Source organism: Protomyctophum parallelum, assembly GCF_964188405.1.
Source record: "Protomyctophum parallelum genome assembly, chromosome: 9".
Lineage (NCBI taxonomy): Eukaryota > Metazoa > Chordata > Actinopteri > Myctophiformes > Myctophidae > Protomyctophum > Protomyctophum parallelum.
Window position 1 is genome coordinate 10,896,640 of NC_139706.1, and position 18,843 is coordinate 10,915,482.

The 18,843-nt window shown below is 43.0% G+C and overlaps 1 protein-coding gene across 1 annotated transcript in view; it reads right to left on the bottom strand.

Annotated features, from left to right (window-relative positions):
* The window catches only part of kirrel3b (kirre like nephrin family adhesion molecule 3b), a gene marked incomplete at its 3' end in the record, with an annotated part of 258,801 nt that overhangs the window by 83,755 nt on the left and 156,203 nt on the right, over window positions 1-18,843 (bottom strand). The window contains exon 3 of the mRNA XM_083772969.1: window positions 7,169-7,318. Coding sequence (XP_083629095.1) covers window positions 7,169-7,318 — 150 coding nt within the window. The remainder of the gene's footprint in view (window positions 1-7,168; window positions 7,319-18,843) is intronic.

An 18,843-nucleotide genomic window follows, 5' to 3' on the forward strand; every position in this document is an offset into this window, starting at 1 on the left:
AGCAGGAAGTACAATGGTACAGGTGTGAAACATTTATACACTTACAGCCACATGCTCCATGTATCCCTCTACACCGAATCTTTTTGCCGAAAAGCTTACAATGTGTACTCATTTGCAGAAAATAGCCCATCTTCAAGCTCACAATGTGTTGCGTTGCGACACATTGTGAGCTTCCAGAACTTCACAACTTCGGGGAAGTTTCAGGTTCTGGAAGTGTCTGTGAAATACTCTTTGTCGTCGTGAAAAAAAGCCACAAGATGGCCGCTCTAACACCTGAGCCTCTGCCGCCACAGCCTTTGTGTTGCAGAAGAGAGAGATGAGCAGGGTGGGTGAGGCGAGCAGAGGAAAGGGGTGGAAGAGAGTGCATGGGTGAAGGAGTGGGTTGGTGCCATTTTGTAATAGCATTTTGTCCTCTATAGTACTGTGTGTGAGCATACATTGTTTTTACGTAGGTTGCACAAGTGGGACTGCAGTCCCCCTTAAACCTGGCAGCGTTGGCGTTCGCACTGCACCTAATGAGGCACGCCGGAGCGCCAAAGGGCCAGAGGAATCTGCCAACTCATGATATTGTCAGTACAACTCTGTTGCTAATCTAGGTCACTGAATCTAACATTGTAATATTAAAAGCTATTCTTTTCTGAGCTCTTAAAAAGGGGGCGAGAAACCCCCCGCATTCAGTCTATAGGGCACTATACGACCGCGGGGAATATGCAGAAGGTGAGGACGATGGGGGCTGAGTTTGGATATGGCCGTGGAGCTGTTGGAGGGAGTTGGTGTTCCGTTATACCGCAGCGGCAGCACAGCCATGTGAAGTATACAGACAAGGAAACAGATGTTTGTACGCCTTTGTATGCATTCACATTTTAGCCTATACTGATCCTCTAGCACGGCATCCACAGCTGCATTCAATGCTTCAATGCATCCAATAACCGGCTATTGTCTTTTATTTCCGTATTCATTCCTATAGACAGAGCACTGCAATGCAACAGGACTTCAGCTGTGACCAGATGTTTATACTGTCTACTGTGCGGTGTACTGAGTGCGGAGTATAATTTCATTACACTTTGCCAAACACATTTGTAAACTAGGAGCACCTCAGAGCACATGCAGGTCTCCACCAGGTCGGGGGCCGTTTGTTGTGGGCGTGCATTGTTTGGTATTGAGTGATCATCGAAGTAGCCGTTAATAGCCAAAGTTAATGGACAAAGACTTACAGTAGCTGGAACTTGTAGTGTGCTGTAAAGGATTTATTACGACAGGATCACAAAGAAAAAGAAAATGTGTTTCACGTAAAAAACTGGCCTCCTGATGGCGCTATAACTGTATGTTAGACTTGTCCCGTAGCCATGCATCCATGTTCCTGATGTGTGTCTGGTGGCCTGCACCAGAAATAGATATTCAAGCTCACAACCAAAGTCGTGGCCAAGACATGTTTTCAGCTTGTCTGTCGGTGTGTTCCAATCTCAGGGACCCAATTGAACAGATTAGAAATCGCCTGGTTGTTAAAGATAAAGGTCATTGTGACCTTCACTATAGTATACCTTTTAAATCAATTTACTACACCTCACTGTGGTTGATCTTATCTGATGCTCTCTGTATTGTCTTAAGGCTGAACGATTGTCCGCGGACAATTATGTTTCGGCTTTCAAGAGAGGCATGTTTTGTTAAGCTTTTTATTCTATTTGATCAATTACATTGCACAGCGCTAGGAATGACTATTCTCAGCTCAATGTATGGCCCTGCCGCGGGCAGAGGCCACCAAGAAAATATTAAATACATTCACAGATTCAAATGCAGGTCTGAAAATGCACAGAACTCATATATTGCCCTTGCTTGCCTTTTTTAAACTGCAAGTATGCAAGTGTTTGTTGCAATCTCCAGATTAAAAAGTTAACAATCACAGAGCCTCTGCGTCAGCCAATGTAATCTTACGGAAGCAGTACTGCGCATGCGGACGGGGGTTGACTGGACTACATTATTATTTTAGCCTGATTTAAGCAGTTGTTTCACCTCTGACTTAAAATTTTACGTGCCTGTGTTACGTTTAGCAACTGTATCACGGTTCTGATTTTTTGGAATCGATACTGCGAAAAGGGTTTTCGCCACTGTGTGTGGCCAGCTCAACCCCATTTCGACCTGCTCGAGAAGGTGATCGTTATATTATATATTGAGGTTCCAAACGGCGCTATAGAGAAACCTGCAACCTTCGCTGAGTAGAGTACAAATCAATGCCAAGAGTATATGGAGTTATTATAGTGTCGAAACAGTAGTGTGGCAATGGCATGTGATTATCATCTGTAAATTGTGGCTAGTGTATTCCACCCTCTCTCTCTCTCTCTCTCTCTCTCTCTCTCTTTCTCTCTCTCTCTCACACATTCACTTACTGTCTATCTCTCTTCATCTCTCTTCCAGATTGCTGTCATTCAAATGTGCACTGAAATTCACACAACCTGATTGTTAATGTAATTTGTCACGTTTATATCACCACCAGTACAAGAAAAGGTACTGGTGGTGTGAAACTGAAAGGTAGTTGGAATATAGGATCAGATGCACACGGTTACACTGGAAGGTGTCAGAGGCAGACCATGCCAGATTAGTCTCATGGGAATACGTACAGGTATAGGTATACGTACGTATGTGCGACAATCTGCCATATGGAGAGAGAGCGAACAGAGACTAATTGTTCTCCATACACACACAATTCCGCAATTATAAACTAGACTTTTCTGACCTTATAAAGTCGCAGAAATGCAAGTTTAAACTCAGAGATCCCGTCCTTATGCTGTCATATTATATTCAGTGGGGATGTCCTGGGTAAATCACCCAAAATATCTTATTTCAATCCAGCATGCTCATTCGACTAGCTGTGGACAGACAGACAGAGAGACAGACGCACGCACGCACGCACAGCACGCACGCACGCACGCACGCACGCACGCACACACACACACACACACACACACACACACACACACACACACACACACACACACACACACACACACACACACACACACACACACATTCTTTGTGTACTACTGTATGAATGAAAACAGCAAGATATTAAAATGTCAGCTGAATGTCAATAACAAGCACGAGGCTTCATTATGACAGTGACTATACAACTTTGTGTTCTTAAAGGTCGGGGGGCATTGGGCCAATTGTTTCAGCTAAAGGCCTAAATCAACCTGTCCCTGCAGCTGCTGTATGCTATCCATTTCCATCCTATCTCGTGGTCCCAGACCAAGGTGAGCACATTAGAGGAAAGGTTCTGGAGCCGTGCCAACCTGCTGCGGGGGGATATAATTAGCCTCAGGAGTCTTTTTTCGGCAAAAGAAAAAGAAGAAAAGAAAGTCCAATCTCCACCTTCATGACTAATTCACAACACCTTGTTTCCCCTTTGGCCTCCAAGGGTCAGCCCAAATCCCATGCTTATCTTCTAAGATGGATATATGCTTGTTCTGTCTGTCTGTCTGTCTGTCTGTCTGTCTGTCTGTCTGTCTGTCTGTCTGTCTGTCTGTCTGTCTGTCTGTCTGTCTGTCTGTCTGTCTGAAGTGAGTGGTACTGTACTGTACTGTACTGTACTGTACTGTACTGTACTGTACTGTACTGTACTGTACTGTACTGTACTGTACTGTACTGTACTGTACTGTACTGTACTGTACTGTACTGTACTGTACTGTACAAGCTCTCCTCCCTGGCGTGTCTGTGTATGTAATGATAATGATAATGAATTTATTTATATAGCACATTTCAAGACATAGTCATAAAGTGCTTTACATAACAGGATAAAAACAACAACAACGTAGTCACAGCTACAACAAGGTATCAATAAGTGGACGTATATGTGTGTGTGTATGTGTGTGTGTGTGTGTGTGTGTGTGTGTGTGTGTGTGTGTGTGTGTTAGGCTGCGCAACAGTGACACTTGTGGTGGTGAAAATATTCTATTTCCGTGCTCAGACCCAGGGACACAGAGACACAGCCAGGGACACACATAGCTGTATACTAGGAGCGCCACTCAAAAATATAAAAATTTCAGGAAATTAAGAAAACCTTCCATTTTGAAAACAAAGCAATACTGCCTCATCAAAATCAAAGTTGGTGTTGTGACTTATATATATTGTCAATTACTTGCATGAGAGGAGGAGAGGTGGTGGAGTTACAGTATATGCTTTAGCAGACAGTTTGAGTTAAGCGGCTTTGCCCCAAGAGCTTTTTAATACTTTCCATTGGTTCAATATATTTTTTACCAACACACAGACATAAATCAATAGCATTGATTTATGAAAATAAATAAATAATAATAATCCAAAACATCAAAAATGGAGTTAGGTGGTTTCCTCCCGACAGCAACGATATGCTGAAATGCCCTGATGAAGACCGGTATCGGTCCAAACATGTTGGATTAATACATTATCTTCTCCATTTTTTTAACTTTGAGTGCCCGGATGTCCTTCTTTTTTATTGATATGCTGAATCAATTGGGAAGGAAGGGCAAATAATACTCATCAAAGTCACCTGGAGAACAGTTCCTCATTGGCACGTAGAGGCGTGGAGACAGATTGAGTTATGATGAGAAACCGTGTGGAGTCTGTCTGTGTGTGTGTGTGTGTGTGCGTGCGTGCGTGCGTGTCAGTCAGTCAGTCAGTCAGTCAGACAGACAGACAGACAGACAGACAGACAGACAGACAGACAGACAGAGTTGTGTGGGGGCTTTTGCTGTCTTCCCAGTCGATAGACACACTCTGTCACCATATGCACTGCTGGGTAATTGACAGCTCGGTGTTTGCAGTGACAGACACAGGCCTCGCATATATATTTCTGGCATCACCTGGCGTGTGCAACCGCCCAGCTATAGGTCTCGCCTTGGCAACGGAGGCAGCCAGCTAGGTATAGACCCATGGTAACCCCACCTCGGTAACCCCACCCGGCTCCAACCCCCGCTGCACCAGCAAACAAGTTTGAACTCCTGCTACAGTGGAGAAAGCTCCTCAACCAAGACACTGAAGTGGCATACTGTACATACTGTAGTACTTGAGTACAGGTTTTGAGTATCTGCACAGTACTTTACTTTAATATCTGTATTTCCAGTTTCAATCCACTACATCTCAAAGACAAATACTTTTGTTCATTTTTGAGCCCCTCCTATGTCCAGCTTTTAGTGTATGTAACCTAATTTTCGTCCCAACACAATTACACAACCATTAAATGCCAATGACAATGAATGGACAAATTTGAGTATTTGTGTAAATACAAACATTGATGACGGAGGTGAGGTGAGGACGCAAATTGTGATTGGCCGGAATGAGATGATGTATGATGATGTACAATGATACATTTAATTAACCACCTAGGCTAAGCCCTATACATGTACAGTATTTCAAATAATAGTGAATATAGCAATAGCAAATAAATATTTGACCAGGGATATCTATATAACTGAACTGGGGTTGGGTACTTTGTCCACCACTGGCGTTAGTCTATATCAGGTTTGGGAACAGCCACAAAGTCCCAACGCTCCCTACAGACTAAGAATTAACACCATCAATTATTGTGCTCTGTGGTCCTCCTTGGGGAGTCCTTCAGTAAGGGAACCGGTTAATGCTTCAACTTGATCAAATGCAATCAATCAACAGTGTCCTTCCTTTGCTAAATGGAGCGCACGGATGCGTATATCCTCTCCTCTAGCCTGCTGTCCTTGATCCTGTGACCAGACCACCGTAACCCCCCCAAACCCCCCCAACGCCCCTCTTGATGTTTCACTCTCCATATCATTATGAGCTGTTCCTAATTATTAATAATTAATCACTAGACATTTGCAGGGGTTTGGCAGCCAATGCATAGATATTGTCAGACACAATTTGTCTTCCTCAACCCCTTTCACCCCTATTCTCTCTCTCTCTCTCTCTCTCTCTCTCTCTCTCACTGCTATACCTCAGTCTCCTTGCGAATCATTAGTTTAACTTTTCATTAGGTCGGATCAATAAAACGGATCAGTCGCTCATGGCGAGAGTTTACTCTACACCGCAAAGGACACACCAGACACCCTCTCCTCCTTTTCATTCCTTCTTTCCCTTTTGTCTCTGACTCCCCATCTCTCTTTCCCCGTGATAGCTCCAGCGCCTGACCCCCACCGAGGGTCCTGGTGGTAGAGGGCAGAGTCGATTTTGATCGTCGACACTGATCGTATGATATTTAGTCGACTAAAACTAGACTAACACTAAAACATTGCAGGTGACTAAAACATGACAAAAAACTAAATACAATTTTACTCAAAAGACTATATGGGCTATATCTTGTGCCACCCCTTAACCATTTTCCCTAAACTTATTTGCCATTTTTTACTATTTAAAAAAAACTGTTATAATAGTTCAAATAGCCGATCTACAAGCGCATAACGTGTCGATGTAGATCGGCTAGTTGGACTATTTTAAAATTATTTTCAAAATAGTACAAAATGGCAAACAAGTTTAGGGATAAGGGATAAGGGTTGCTGTCAAAAACAATACTGGTGGTGTACGTCTGCTGTGCTGCCGGGAAAGAAAAGTGAGCCAGTGATTGTACTAATGCTGCTCAATAAGGCAGAACTGGCAACGCTGAATGATAACCCAATAAAGTTTAATTAAGAACCAGTATAACCTCTCAGGCTTAATAATGAAAATGGAGGCCACGTGCCCACGGGAAAGGAAATTAAAGTGGGCGAACGATATACGCGAGTGAGAAACTTGAATGCCGCCCCACTCCATCTGCCAGATAGGACGACTATACCGTCGATGCAATTATTTTCTTCTGCTGTTGTACATACAAATTATTATGGATACATATTATAAATTTCACCCCTCTTCTTTTTCCTTTGAGGGAATGGATCACAGTGATTGTATGGCTGTTTAATGGAATTTCACACTTGTCGTACAAAATGAATTACGTGTCCGCGTTTTATGTTACTGCACGTTATTGTTTTGGTGAGTGTGTGTGCTTGAGTTTCTGCGCGCATATATAGGCATGACAAGTCGGTGGGTTGAGGAGAATCACATTACAGTTTGCGCGCGTATGTGTGTGTGCGTGCAGGCGTGCGTGTGCGTGCGTATGTGTGTGCGTGCGTGCGTGTGTGTGTGTGTGTGTGCGTGTGTGTGCGTGCGTGCGTGGGCATGTGTGTTGTGAGCTCACCCAGCACTGTGAGGCGGGCCGGTCGTGACCTCATGGCAGCCTGTATGGCCTGGCACTCGAACACGGCGTCGTCCGCCAGCTCCACCCGTTGGATCCGCAGGTGGTGCTCTCCTGTGTTGTGGTCCCCGATGACTGTGTAGCGAGGATAGCCTGCAGCCCAGACACACGGATATACATTCATTGTTACATCATCACCCTTTTCCCTTTTCACGGCGAGAAGCCAAGTGCAACAAAATGCTGTACATGTAGGCCTCAAGGACTTGAGGGAGTTCCATGGGGTCCCCAGCTAAATGATAATTAGGAGCCAAATGGACCCTTATGTGCAGGGCTGCACATAAGTGGTGCGCCACCGCTCATGCGTCGTCAAAATTCAAAATGCGCTGTCAATCAAGCGCCGGGAAGCGCTTCTGCGTACCAACAGCCGGGGCCGCCTAGAATGATTATTATGGCCAGAATACTAGTAAATTCTGTGGCGAGAGCATTTCCCACCGACTGCCACTCAAAGTGGCTACTGGCCAATCACAGCGCGTCCTTACTCAAAAGGGGGAGGATTCCATGCTGCTTTCTATTGGGAGCCTGGGAGGAGGCGGAGGGCGGTTGACAGGAAAACCTGACACAAATAGTTTCGTCTTCTCCGTTTCAGATAGCAAACTACTGTAGTCCCCGGTGTAAAAGGGCATGCTTTGGATGCTTTGCACTCTTCCCACTTGCCGCTGTGCTTGTGTTTGTTTTCAGGCTGCTGGAGCAGCATGGTTGCTTGTGTGCGATGCCGTCTCAGAACCCGAATCCGAGGCAGAAACCATATTAGCGTCTCTCACAGCCTAGGCACCGGCCACCGACTTTTTACGGGTACTAAGGTTTTAGTTCCGACATAGTGGAGTGGGAAGAGTTTAAAGCATTGCGGACTGGCACTGCTGCTGCCCAACATGAACACCGTGTCTCGACATACTGTCCCTTATTATCGTAAAGTCGGGTAGTGTACACTGTTTATTTTTGCACCGAGGAGCCATGTGTGTCTGACTGTCTGACTACGTACGTCGCCTCAGCTAAAAACAAAAGGGAACTAGGGAAGCCTGATGTATGCTTCGCCGTACGATGTGTCGCATGTTAAAAAAAAGCTGATCTGCAAGCTCACAACGTAGGCTAGTAGATCGGTTATTTTATACAAAATAATAAAAAAAATCTAAATATTGCTTTGATGCTCATATTATCCTTAGGTGTTAAGTTATTTTTATTATAATATGCATTCCATAGGGCTGGACCACACATGGACCTAGATTTTAGCAAATTTAGATTTTTTAAATAATGGGATGAATCTACAACAAGAGCCATTCTAGGGCTAAATCTAGAGTTGCAATACCCTCCATTGACTCCCCACTCATCCAATAAATATTGTTTTGCTATAAGTTATTCATCCCTCTTTTATCCATCCGGCGAGACGGGTCGCCGCATTTTAGGAGCACCAAGAAACTCCTCCAGGTGCTCCTCTGAGTACTAGACCAAAAAAGTTGTGTGTCAGTAACTCAGAGAGTGTACATTTGTACAATCGCAGAGATAGAAATACCATGCCTAACAATAGCAATTTGCACTGACGTCAACCGACGACTATAACAACACCAATTTGCGCACTGTGACACCAGGCATGTCAATACAATTATGGGCATAACCTCACCATTAGATGACAACGTGTTGGGGCTTGTCCAGTCTGTATATTTGCCGGTTTCTGCTGATGTCGGCCATATCCAATCCATTATACTGTATGGGCATAGCTGTGCACCCGCCACAGACAGACAGACAGACTGTACAATATGTGAAGACATTGAGGGCGGGATAATAATACGCCTAGAACCTTGGCAGAGTACTGTGGAAGTGTGGAGGCAAGTGGAGCGCTGGTACTGTAAGCTCAGTCGGCCCTATAGCAACCAGCCACCTGCACGTCCACCCTATTCTGATTCTGCTAGTAGGAGATGTGGGGGCCACATGGGGGCCACATGGGGGCCACGCACGGCCGCCAGTTGCCCATGCTCTAGTGTGTTAGATTGACCTGAAATGCATAACGATAGTATCCTGCCTGGCAGATGGGTGAGTTTGCAAGCAATAACTTTGGTCTGACTGATGTATTTATATGTGTTTCAAGCCTTATGACCTGCTGTAAAACATTTTGCCCTTCGGGGACACTAATAAACAACCTTGAACCTTGAACCTTGATCCTGGCATGTAAAAATAATGTTGGCAAATTGGCAAATGTGAGCGTTTATATGATAATATCCTAGCAAATAGAAAACCTTCATGCCATGCCGATGAGCACGCTGTAGAGGTTTTAGCTTTTAAGGAGCATGCTGGGGTTTTATTGCAATAATAAACCGGTACAGCTGGATATTGAGATGTTTCAGTAGTGTGCCACAAAAAGGATTTATGGTTTAATAATGTAAGAAAGTGTAGCACTGTAACACAAGAGACCAGACTATTTTGCACAATTCAAGTGAGATGGTTTTTTTAAATATTCCCCTAACTGTGATCCGATTATGCAAGGAGAGTGTGTTGTGGAGTGCATCCCTCCGTTGGGACAAATAAGTGGGATGAAGAATTTCTTTGATTAGTTTTCTCTCTGAACTTTGATTGAGAAGCTTTATTGGATGTTTCTCTTGGTTTCTCTGAAGATGTAGCCCTCTATTTCTAATTATTGAACAAATGAGGATTGAAATGAGCAGCATGTAAAACTCATGTTCAAAAGATGTTCAGAATATCTGACAAAATGATTGCCCCCCCGCCTGAGGTCCTCAGTAATTGTTCTGTGATTAAAGGAAGTGATAGGATAAACTTCTTTAACCCATTCTGAACGGGCACCCATTTTGGTGTCAGCATCATGTCATGCTTTAGCTATTGAAAAATAGCAGATCTACAAGCTCATATCGCGCCACCGAGTGGCGCGATACGAGCTTGTAGGTCTGCTATTTTTGAAGAATCGAAGAGCGACTGACATTTTTAGAATCTGATCTCGGGTCAGAATGGGTTCATCAGACCAATGTGTGTCCGGCGGAAACCTCGTATGAATCTGATCTCAGGTCAGAATGGGTTAAAGATCACTCTGACTCAATTCTGTGGTTGTGTAAAAGGGAACTTGTGAGAACGGATGAGACTGCTGCATGCACTTCTGTGCCTGCCAGCGGGGAGACAGTGGGGTAAAGGATTGATTTCCCCAGTATTTGGCCAAGCAAGCCATGACTGAGTTTACAGTAGATAATTATGTCAAGATGTTCCTCCCGTTGGACTGACTTACAGTCCTGGCAGACCTCCAGCATGATAACACTATATTATACAGTAAGTTACAAAAAATGTTGAAAAAAGAAACACAGAGGTCCACAGTACATAAGATACTGTACACCACAAGGCCTGCTACCTTTAACCATTTTTTCCCCTTTTTTTTAAAAGAAAACAATCACCGAGCCTGCTACCTTCAACCATTTTAACCCTATATTTTATTAAATAGAGAAAAAGGCCTATCTACAAGCTTGCAGATATGTCATGTCTGCTATTTGCTTTATTTTTGAGTGGTGCAACCACTCCCTTACGGAGCTATGTGTGTGGGTGGCTGGGTGGCTAGCTGGCTGGGTATGAGCACGAAAACAGCATGGTTGTTTTTCACCACCTGTGCACAACCTAACACACACACAAACGCACACGCACATGTTAACTGTATATATGATGATTTCGGGTGTGCCAGTACAGTACCGTGACAGTACAGTACAGTACAGTACAGTAGAGGGACCCCCACACGGTAACTCTGTCATTTCTCAACCGTTTCGGACGTGGGGCGGCTCGCCGGAATCGGCCCGGCCCCCTGAGCGCTTTCCTGGGGGTCTGGATGTTCCGGGGACCCCCCCCCCCCCGTGGACTCCCCGGGGACCCCCACATGGTAACGCTCTCATTTCTCTACCGATTCGCACGTGGGGTGGCTCGACGGCACCCTGGCCGTGGTCCCGTGGGACATTCACTTCACACGGGTATGTTATGCCAAGAATAAGGACGCTATCAAGAGACCCAGAACTAAGGGATACTTTTAGTTTTTCCACAATTCCATGCTATATTGATGTTGGTACCAATGTATAGGAGAAATAACAGGCAAATGTTGATCAAAATAACAATTATTGTGTAGACTTTAAGTAATGCAGATGTTTAACAATATATATATATAATTCTTTTCTATTTGGTTTCATTGTTCACTCTCAAGAGTTAAAGATCTATAATGGTCCATTTGGTTACCAACGTTCCATCATTTAGCTGCATGGGGACTGCCTGGAACCCCCTCAAGGACCACTGGTGGTCCTCGGACCACTGGTTGAAAACCACTGCGTTAGGATATCAAATGATCTACATTACAAAAAAATGCAACTGAATGGCTGGAAAATGGTAATTAAGAGTTTATATATAGTACACATAGTACATGCATAAACTTTCCTTGATGATTATATCTGGTTTCAGTATTTATTTATGATGTATTTTCTGTATTATTAAGGTTATTGTAGCGGTCGATTTGTATTGGGGGTGGGATCGGGGGCGGGACGGGGGGCGCGAGACATTGCCAAAGCATTTCCGAGGGTCCCCAGCCAAAAACGTTGAGAACCCCTGCTCTATAACGATATATATATTTGAAAACGACTACTTTATACAGTTACTGTACATGTTTTTGTGTGAGTCCGTGCATCCATTTCCCGTGCTCAACCTTCCACTGTTGGTTCTAGATGGAAAAAACAGTGTGACGGCCCTGCCCCCTCTGCCTCTGCACAGCAGGATAACAGGCAGCCTGGGTGATTAGGGCAGAGTGGAGCAGGCCGTTAGGCCAACTGTGTACACCTGAGTGGGGTGTGGTCTGGGAGAGTATATAAGGGCTTCTCCTTCCATGCACTCAAGCCAGCTCGCTTTCCTTCCTTTCAAACAGTTGCACACCTTTTACAACACTCACACACAGCACACTCCATACATCCATACATAGTAGAGTAGAGTAGAGTTTATTTATTTTGGTCATTATAACAAATCAATACAGTGTCTGCTTTTTTTTGTGCAAAAGAAAAAGACCAAAAAGGTGTAGGCTGAAGCCTATACGCTTATAGTGCCTACCCTTCTAAAAAATAAATGGCTTTCATAGGTAAAATAATACAACAATACACTGCATGCATTTAATTTTAGAATAATAAATATATAATATAAAAGGTTGCCTTGTGTGTGGACTCCCTTTTTGTCATGTATTGCCCTAGAGTGCATGACAGCAGTGAAATAACTTTTTTCACATGCTACGTGAGTACGTGATCATTAATTCATCTTTAAGAGATGAAATCTGTCACAGCAGCAAAGGTTATTAACTAGATTACAGTCAGAACAACGTGCAGCCCTATCGATGAATGAAGCCCCATGGTAAATGGTGCATTTATATGCATGCATGCTGCCAGTTCCAGTGGGACTACTCATCATAGCACACACAGTTAAATTGACATTTAATTAGTTGCCTCAGGGTTGACACCTTGAATGCTCGGGGTGGCGCGCTACGAGCTTGTAGGTCTGCTATTTTATTTATTTATCGAAGAACGACTGACGTAGAAACATAGCTTTTTCAGAAAACTGTCATTTTCAAACAGACATTTTTAGAATCTGATCTCAGGTCAGAATGAAAACTGTCAGGATGTAGAAGACATTTTTAGAATCTGATCTCAGGTCAGAATGGGTTAACCACTTGAACCGGAGCGTGAACATTCAGTGATCTACAAGAAAGAAAGAAAAATAAATAAACTGCGTAGGTACTAATTACAGAGCCATGCAGCCCAGGCCAGGTTGACTAATTATAGATAGTTTAAGTGGTTAATCAACCAAAGGTAGGACTTTAAATAGGCAGAAAACACCCCGTGTTTGTCCAAATGCCAAACAGCCAAAGCAATACTGCACCTTATGCGCAAGTTACTTTAGTTAGAAATCCGTATCGCCCTTAAAACAACGCTGCTAAATTATATAGATGCACTTTACATCTTTGTACTTTTCTCGTGTATGTATGTTTTAAAATGCTTTGTTTCCTAATGTAAGATACCGTTTGCTTGTGTGTATTTACATTGCATTTATGTAATGTCCATTAATATGCATTGCCCCGTCTAAATAAACAAATACAGTAAAGTAAATGACTTGTCCTTGCTTCGGAGATTTTCAAACATCGTTATTTGACAGTGTGGGGTTAGGGTTATGCCCTAAATAAATAAAAGCACCCAAAAGGAACATAATAGACCAGGACGGGGCCCTCTAATGGCTTCCAAGTCCTTCAGTTCATCATACTGGCAAGAACCAGCATGCACCAAAAGCCCAATTACTGACGGTTGCTTCATTGGATCTCATTCCCTTTAATAGAGCATGAAGTAAGCCTCATTTTCTCCTGGTGGGATGAGTTACAGCCGATTAAGCCACTATTGCATTTCATCTTCCCACACGTAGACTGTAATCTAACTTTCTGTTCAGTCAGTGGGAGGACAAAAAAGACAAAATATGTTAAAGCTTCCTTTAGATGAAGCTGTTATATAGTATGGTATTATAACAAGGAAGCAGGTATAGGAATCATCAAGCCCCCAGTAAAGGCTCATACATAGTCTGGATTTTCACCGAACTGCAACATGACGTCACGAGCCGCGGTGAAGAGCAAACCACCGCCACCGCTCCAGCCCTTCTCTCTGTTTTTACTCACCACCGCTCAACGTTATTTCAGCCCTGGTGGTCAGCTCACCACCGGAGCGGTGGTCACCTCGCCACCGAAAATCCAGACTATGAATAGGCCTTAAGGCTATCCAACGTTGAAGCTGCCACTACCTGCTGGCGAAAAGTACGTTCATGGAAGTGGACAGACGTTCAGTGACGTCATGTGCGTAACGTGCGTCATCTCACGACCTCAAATTCCGGGCTTAACTTCCACTCACTGGAGCCATCAGCCATTGAGTTATAATTGTACTTCCGGCAGTCTTCCGGGTGCTTCAAAATGCCACTGAGCAACTTCCATCGAAATGAATGGGGGGGCTAAGACTCCGGTTCGGTCACTATCCTTTTATTACTCTATGGGGCAGATACTGCATGACACACACACACACACACACACACACACACACACACACACATGATCGATGAGGTTTGTCATGTCGTTAATCTTAAACAAATAACGGAAGTACATTGTTTGTCATGAACTGTGTGCTTTTATTGTGTAGTTATGTTCCTAGTGTTTCCTGTCTACTCTATTTGTTACTACCTGTCTTGTCTCTACCCTGATTGCTAACTTGAGTCCACCTGTATCATGTTAAGTTCTCAGCCAATCATGTGGTGTTTGTAGTTAATGTTTCACCTGTGTGTAGTTAGTCTGTGTCTATTTAAGTCTGCCCGGGCCACATTGCCAGCTCCAGTGTTGCGCGGTCGGATGAAAACTGAGAAGCCACACTCTTTTGTCTTTTGCATCACCTGTCTGATGTAAAGTGTCATTTACCCGCTGAGAGCTGTGCTACCCGTAAAAGTGGGATGTACAGTAAATGTCAGACAGAGATCACAACTAAAAGCTCCTATTAATAATACTGACGACCACAGTCTGAACAGGAGCTTGTTTCCTTCCCCCCATTCCATTCTCCTATAGAATGCCGACCCAAAATGGATAGCGTGCCCACAAGGTCACTCACATGCTGTTTTTTATTCCTATTGATGGGCCAGCATTGATGCAATTGAAAGTGGCAAGGGTAATGACCACCTGCACATTTCCACACCGAGACCTTGAGTTGACTCCTCCACCTCAATTTTCTTGAATGTATAGAGTAGCTTTACTTTATTGTTCCTCATTCTTTGCGAGGTGCCTGGTGCATACCTTGCAAATTACTGCTATTCACATGCAGGCAATCTAGTCAATGACCTTATCTTAGCCCCCAGCTCTAATGGAAAACAGTGTTAATAGTTGAAGTTTCAGCTGCTATCAGTAAAAAGGCCAGCCGTAAGCTAAATCACAGTCAGTGTCTCCACCACATATTATTAATTTATATTATGATTTAACCGCTTGAAATACTACACACCTCGAATGCGTCGACACGCTTTGAGTTTATAGATCTGCTATTTCTGGTGAATAGTTTTGGAACTAGTGAAGAACAGAAATGTTGCAGTTCAAATACTATTTTTTGTATTGTCTTGTCTATTGTCTTTAAAAAATAAATAAAAACAATATATTGAAAGGATATTGTAATAAACTGGGAAGATGTTTTTTGTCTGTTTGTTTAGTTTCTGTTTGTTTCTTGTCTTCATAGTATTTTCATTAGGCCCTACATAGATTTTAGAAATTGTATTTTGAAATTTGATTTGATTGTTGAGCAATAAGGGTTAGGACTAGATACGTATTTAACTTCATCCCATGCGATTTTCTAAGGCTGTAGAGCGATGCGATCAGTTTTCATAGCACTAATTTGAGAGAGATTATCAATCTCCGTCTCGGGCACATGACAGTGCACTTGAACTTGACGGTGATTTACGTCATGGGCCCCGATTAACAGTGTCCAAAATAAACAATTCATTCATTCATTCATTACAAGAGCAGACCAAGTAGGCTACTGTTGCAACTCAATTCTATTCCACTAAGAATAGAGTAGCCTTTAAGTATAAGAGGTCAATTACCGGCAAAGAAGATATTGCAAATCCTTGTGGTTTCACATAATTAACCCCTCAGTCATGCCGCCGTGTCAATATGATGAAAAATCTATCGGCACACTGGGAGTGATGGCCACTACTATACTGTGTGTGTGTGTGTGTGTGTGTGTGACGTGTGCTTATGACTCCCCATTGATCTCAATGTATTTCAAAGATATACAGCGCGCTACCCAAAGCAAACCAATGTAAAATAGGCCCATTAAGGAGTAATGAATCCATCAGGACAGGAATGGATTTGTCTCTGAGCTGGATCAATGGGCAACCAGTGCGCACACGCGTGTGTGCGTGTGTGTGTGTGTGTGTGTGTGTGCGTGTGTGTGTGTGTGCGTGTGCCTGTGTGTGTACGTGTGTACGTACGTGTGCAGGGCTTTGTGATTTATAGCGTTCACCGACAACATGTGTCTCGCACTGTCACCACCAGGGATGGAAATAGGTTATATAGCCGGGAACGGCCGGGTGACCAATGTTCAATTTGTTGAGACAAAAGGGTGGGGGGAGGGGGGGGGGGGTTGTACCATCAGTTGACAGGTAACTATATGTCGTCTGTGTCGGGCTGAAACCTCCACTATTCTAAGCTTTTGTGTTTTCTTGGTAGAATCGTTGCCCTACTTCAGTGGTTTTCAACCAGTGGTACAGGAACCACCAGTGGTCCTTGAGGGGGTTCCAGGTGGTCCCCAGCTAAATGGACCCTTATAGATCTTTAACTCTTGAGAGCGTAAAATGATTTTACGCCATCCACATTTCGGATTTAATTTGTGCCTTTGTACCATGATGTAAAAACTTCTGACGAAAGGTAAATAGTGTGTGCTTGTTCCAATATTAATAATAATAATAATACATATTATGTAGTGAGTGTATGTAGCGAGTGTGTGTGTGTGTGGGGGTGGGGGACTGGGGTTTATGCTAACAGCTAGTGGTAGAGATAGAGTTAATTTAAAGGAAGTCTACCCAATATTTGAGAATGTAAATTGTGATTTTGATCAATGTTTGCCTGTTATCTCTCCAATGGTACCAAAATCATAAATCAATACATCATGGAACGATAACAAAACATATTCTTTTATAGTTTTGTGTCTGAGACTGAGAGGCTAAATCTCATCAGATGGTGGTCTGTGGATCAAATGCTGAATAAATAATGATGATGCCTTGATATCAAAAGTGTTGAAAACCACTTCACACTACTACAGGCTCACACAAATGAATAGCAAAAAAAAGAAGCAGATCGATCCACAAGCTCAAGAAACCGTTTTGGACATTAGAGGTTTAATCTAGGGATGCACCGAAAGGGAAATTCTTGGCGGAAACCGAATACCGAATATAGGAAACATTTGGCCGAAAACCGAATACCAAATATCCGAATATGATTAATATTATACATCTTTTTTCCTACCATTGCTGTCATGGCCGTACCTTAAAGCTACCTGATTTATGGCAAAATAAATGGTTATGGCAAAACTTAACTTAAATAATAATCACTATTATGGGTCCATAAAACATTTATTCAGCCCTTTTGAATGCATTAATTGCATACACTATTCGGTGATATATTTTTATATATTTATATATTTTCTGCGGCCGAATATTCGGTGCATCACTAGTTAAAATAGTATGTTTATACAGAGTAAGTACAGCATAAATAATCTCTCAATCACTTGGTAATGACTGTGACACAGTCCTGTATCTGAAAGGTCAGAAATGCAGTCCTTGCAACTACAATGTTTCCAGCCATACAGGTCTAGTCCAGAATGCCACTTAAGCACTATAAATACTTTGTTGTACAACAAATAGAAAAAAATGTTGACCTACAAGCTTGTAGATGTTTGGAAAATTTGAAAGATTTAGAAAGCTTTTGCCTATAATGCCATGTTGAAAGTGGTTATCACTTAACATACCTACACACGCACAGTATCATTGGTATGAAGTGTAACTGAATATCGCTGTTTTAGTATCCTCACTTAACCCATTAACCTGAGTTTGATTCTACAAATGTTATGTTAACTTAAATAATAATCACTGTTATGGATCCATAAAACATTTATTCTGCTCTTTTGAATGCATTAATTGCATACACTATTCGGTGATATATTTTCTGCCTATTTGGGCCGAAACCGAATAGGCCGAAAATGCATTTTTAGCCATTTTCTGCCGAATATTTTCTGCGGCCGAATATTCGGTGCATCACTAGTTTAATCCACCCATGACGATATACTGTATGTGTGCAACTATTTCCAGATCTCTTTGTGTTCGACTCCAAGAACGGGTACGGAGCCCCCCCCCCCCCCTGTCGAGCGGGTTCCTCCTGCATGGTCATCATGCATTCAGCAGATATTCATGCACATATTCAGATATTCATTCACATATTCACATGATGTGCTGCTCATGTTCATTATAGGAATGCTTGACGGAAAAGGAGAAAGAGTATAGGAAATTCAGGGACAGATAGGAATCATTGGCTTTTGTGCTGCGACTCCTCGGAGTGAATAGTCCCCTCAGTTTAATCACTGCTACTGCTGAATAGGAGGCAGGTCCCGGGCGGGGCAGCACTATTGCCGACACACGCTCCCCTCAATCTATGAATTGCAGAGTACAGCCCTAGACTCTCAACGCCCGATGCAATAATTGGCATATCACACTTTTATTTTTGTCCACACAGCTGCTGCCTTTCCTCCTTTCATTGAACGTATATTATGTACTGCATGTGTGAAGCAGCAGCCTCACTTTATTTCTGGCCACGCCGTGTTTTTACATACGTAAGCATGTGGGCCGAGGTTATAAAAAGGACAGGTGTTATGTGAAGCATTTTATTTTCAAAAACTGTGTGTCATCTGTCTCAATAGAAGGCACTTATCAGTCCTTGCTGCTCCTTTACTGTAAAAGTGATCCTTTGTTTAGTGACCTATTGTTCACGGACAGGCGATTAAATTCCTACCAAAGAAAGTAAACATTTTGTATGTATTTTTTCCTCACAAGATCAGAGG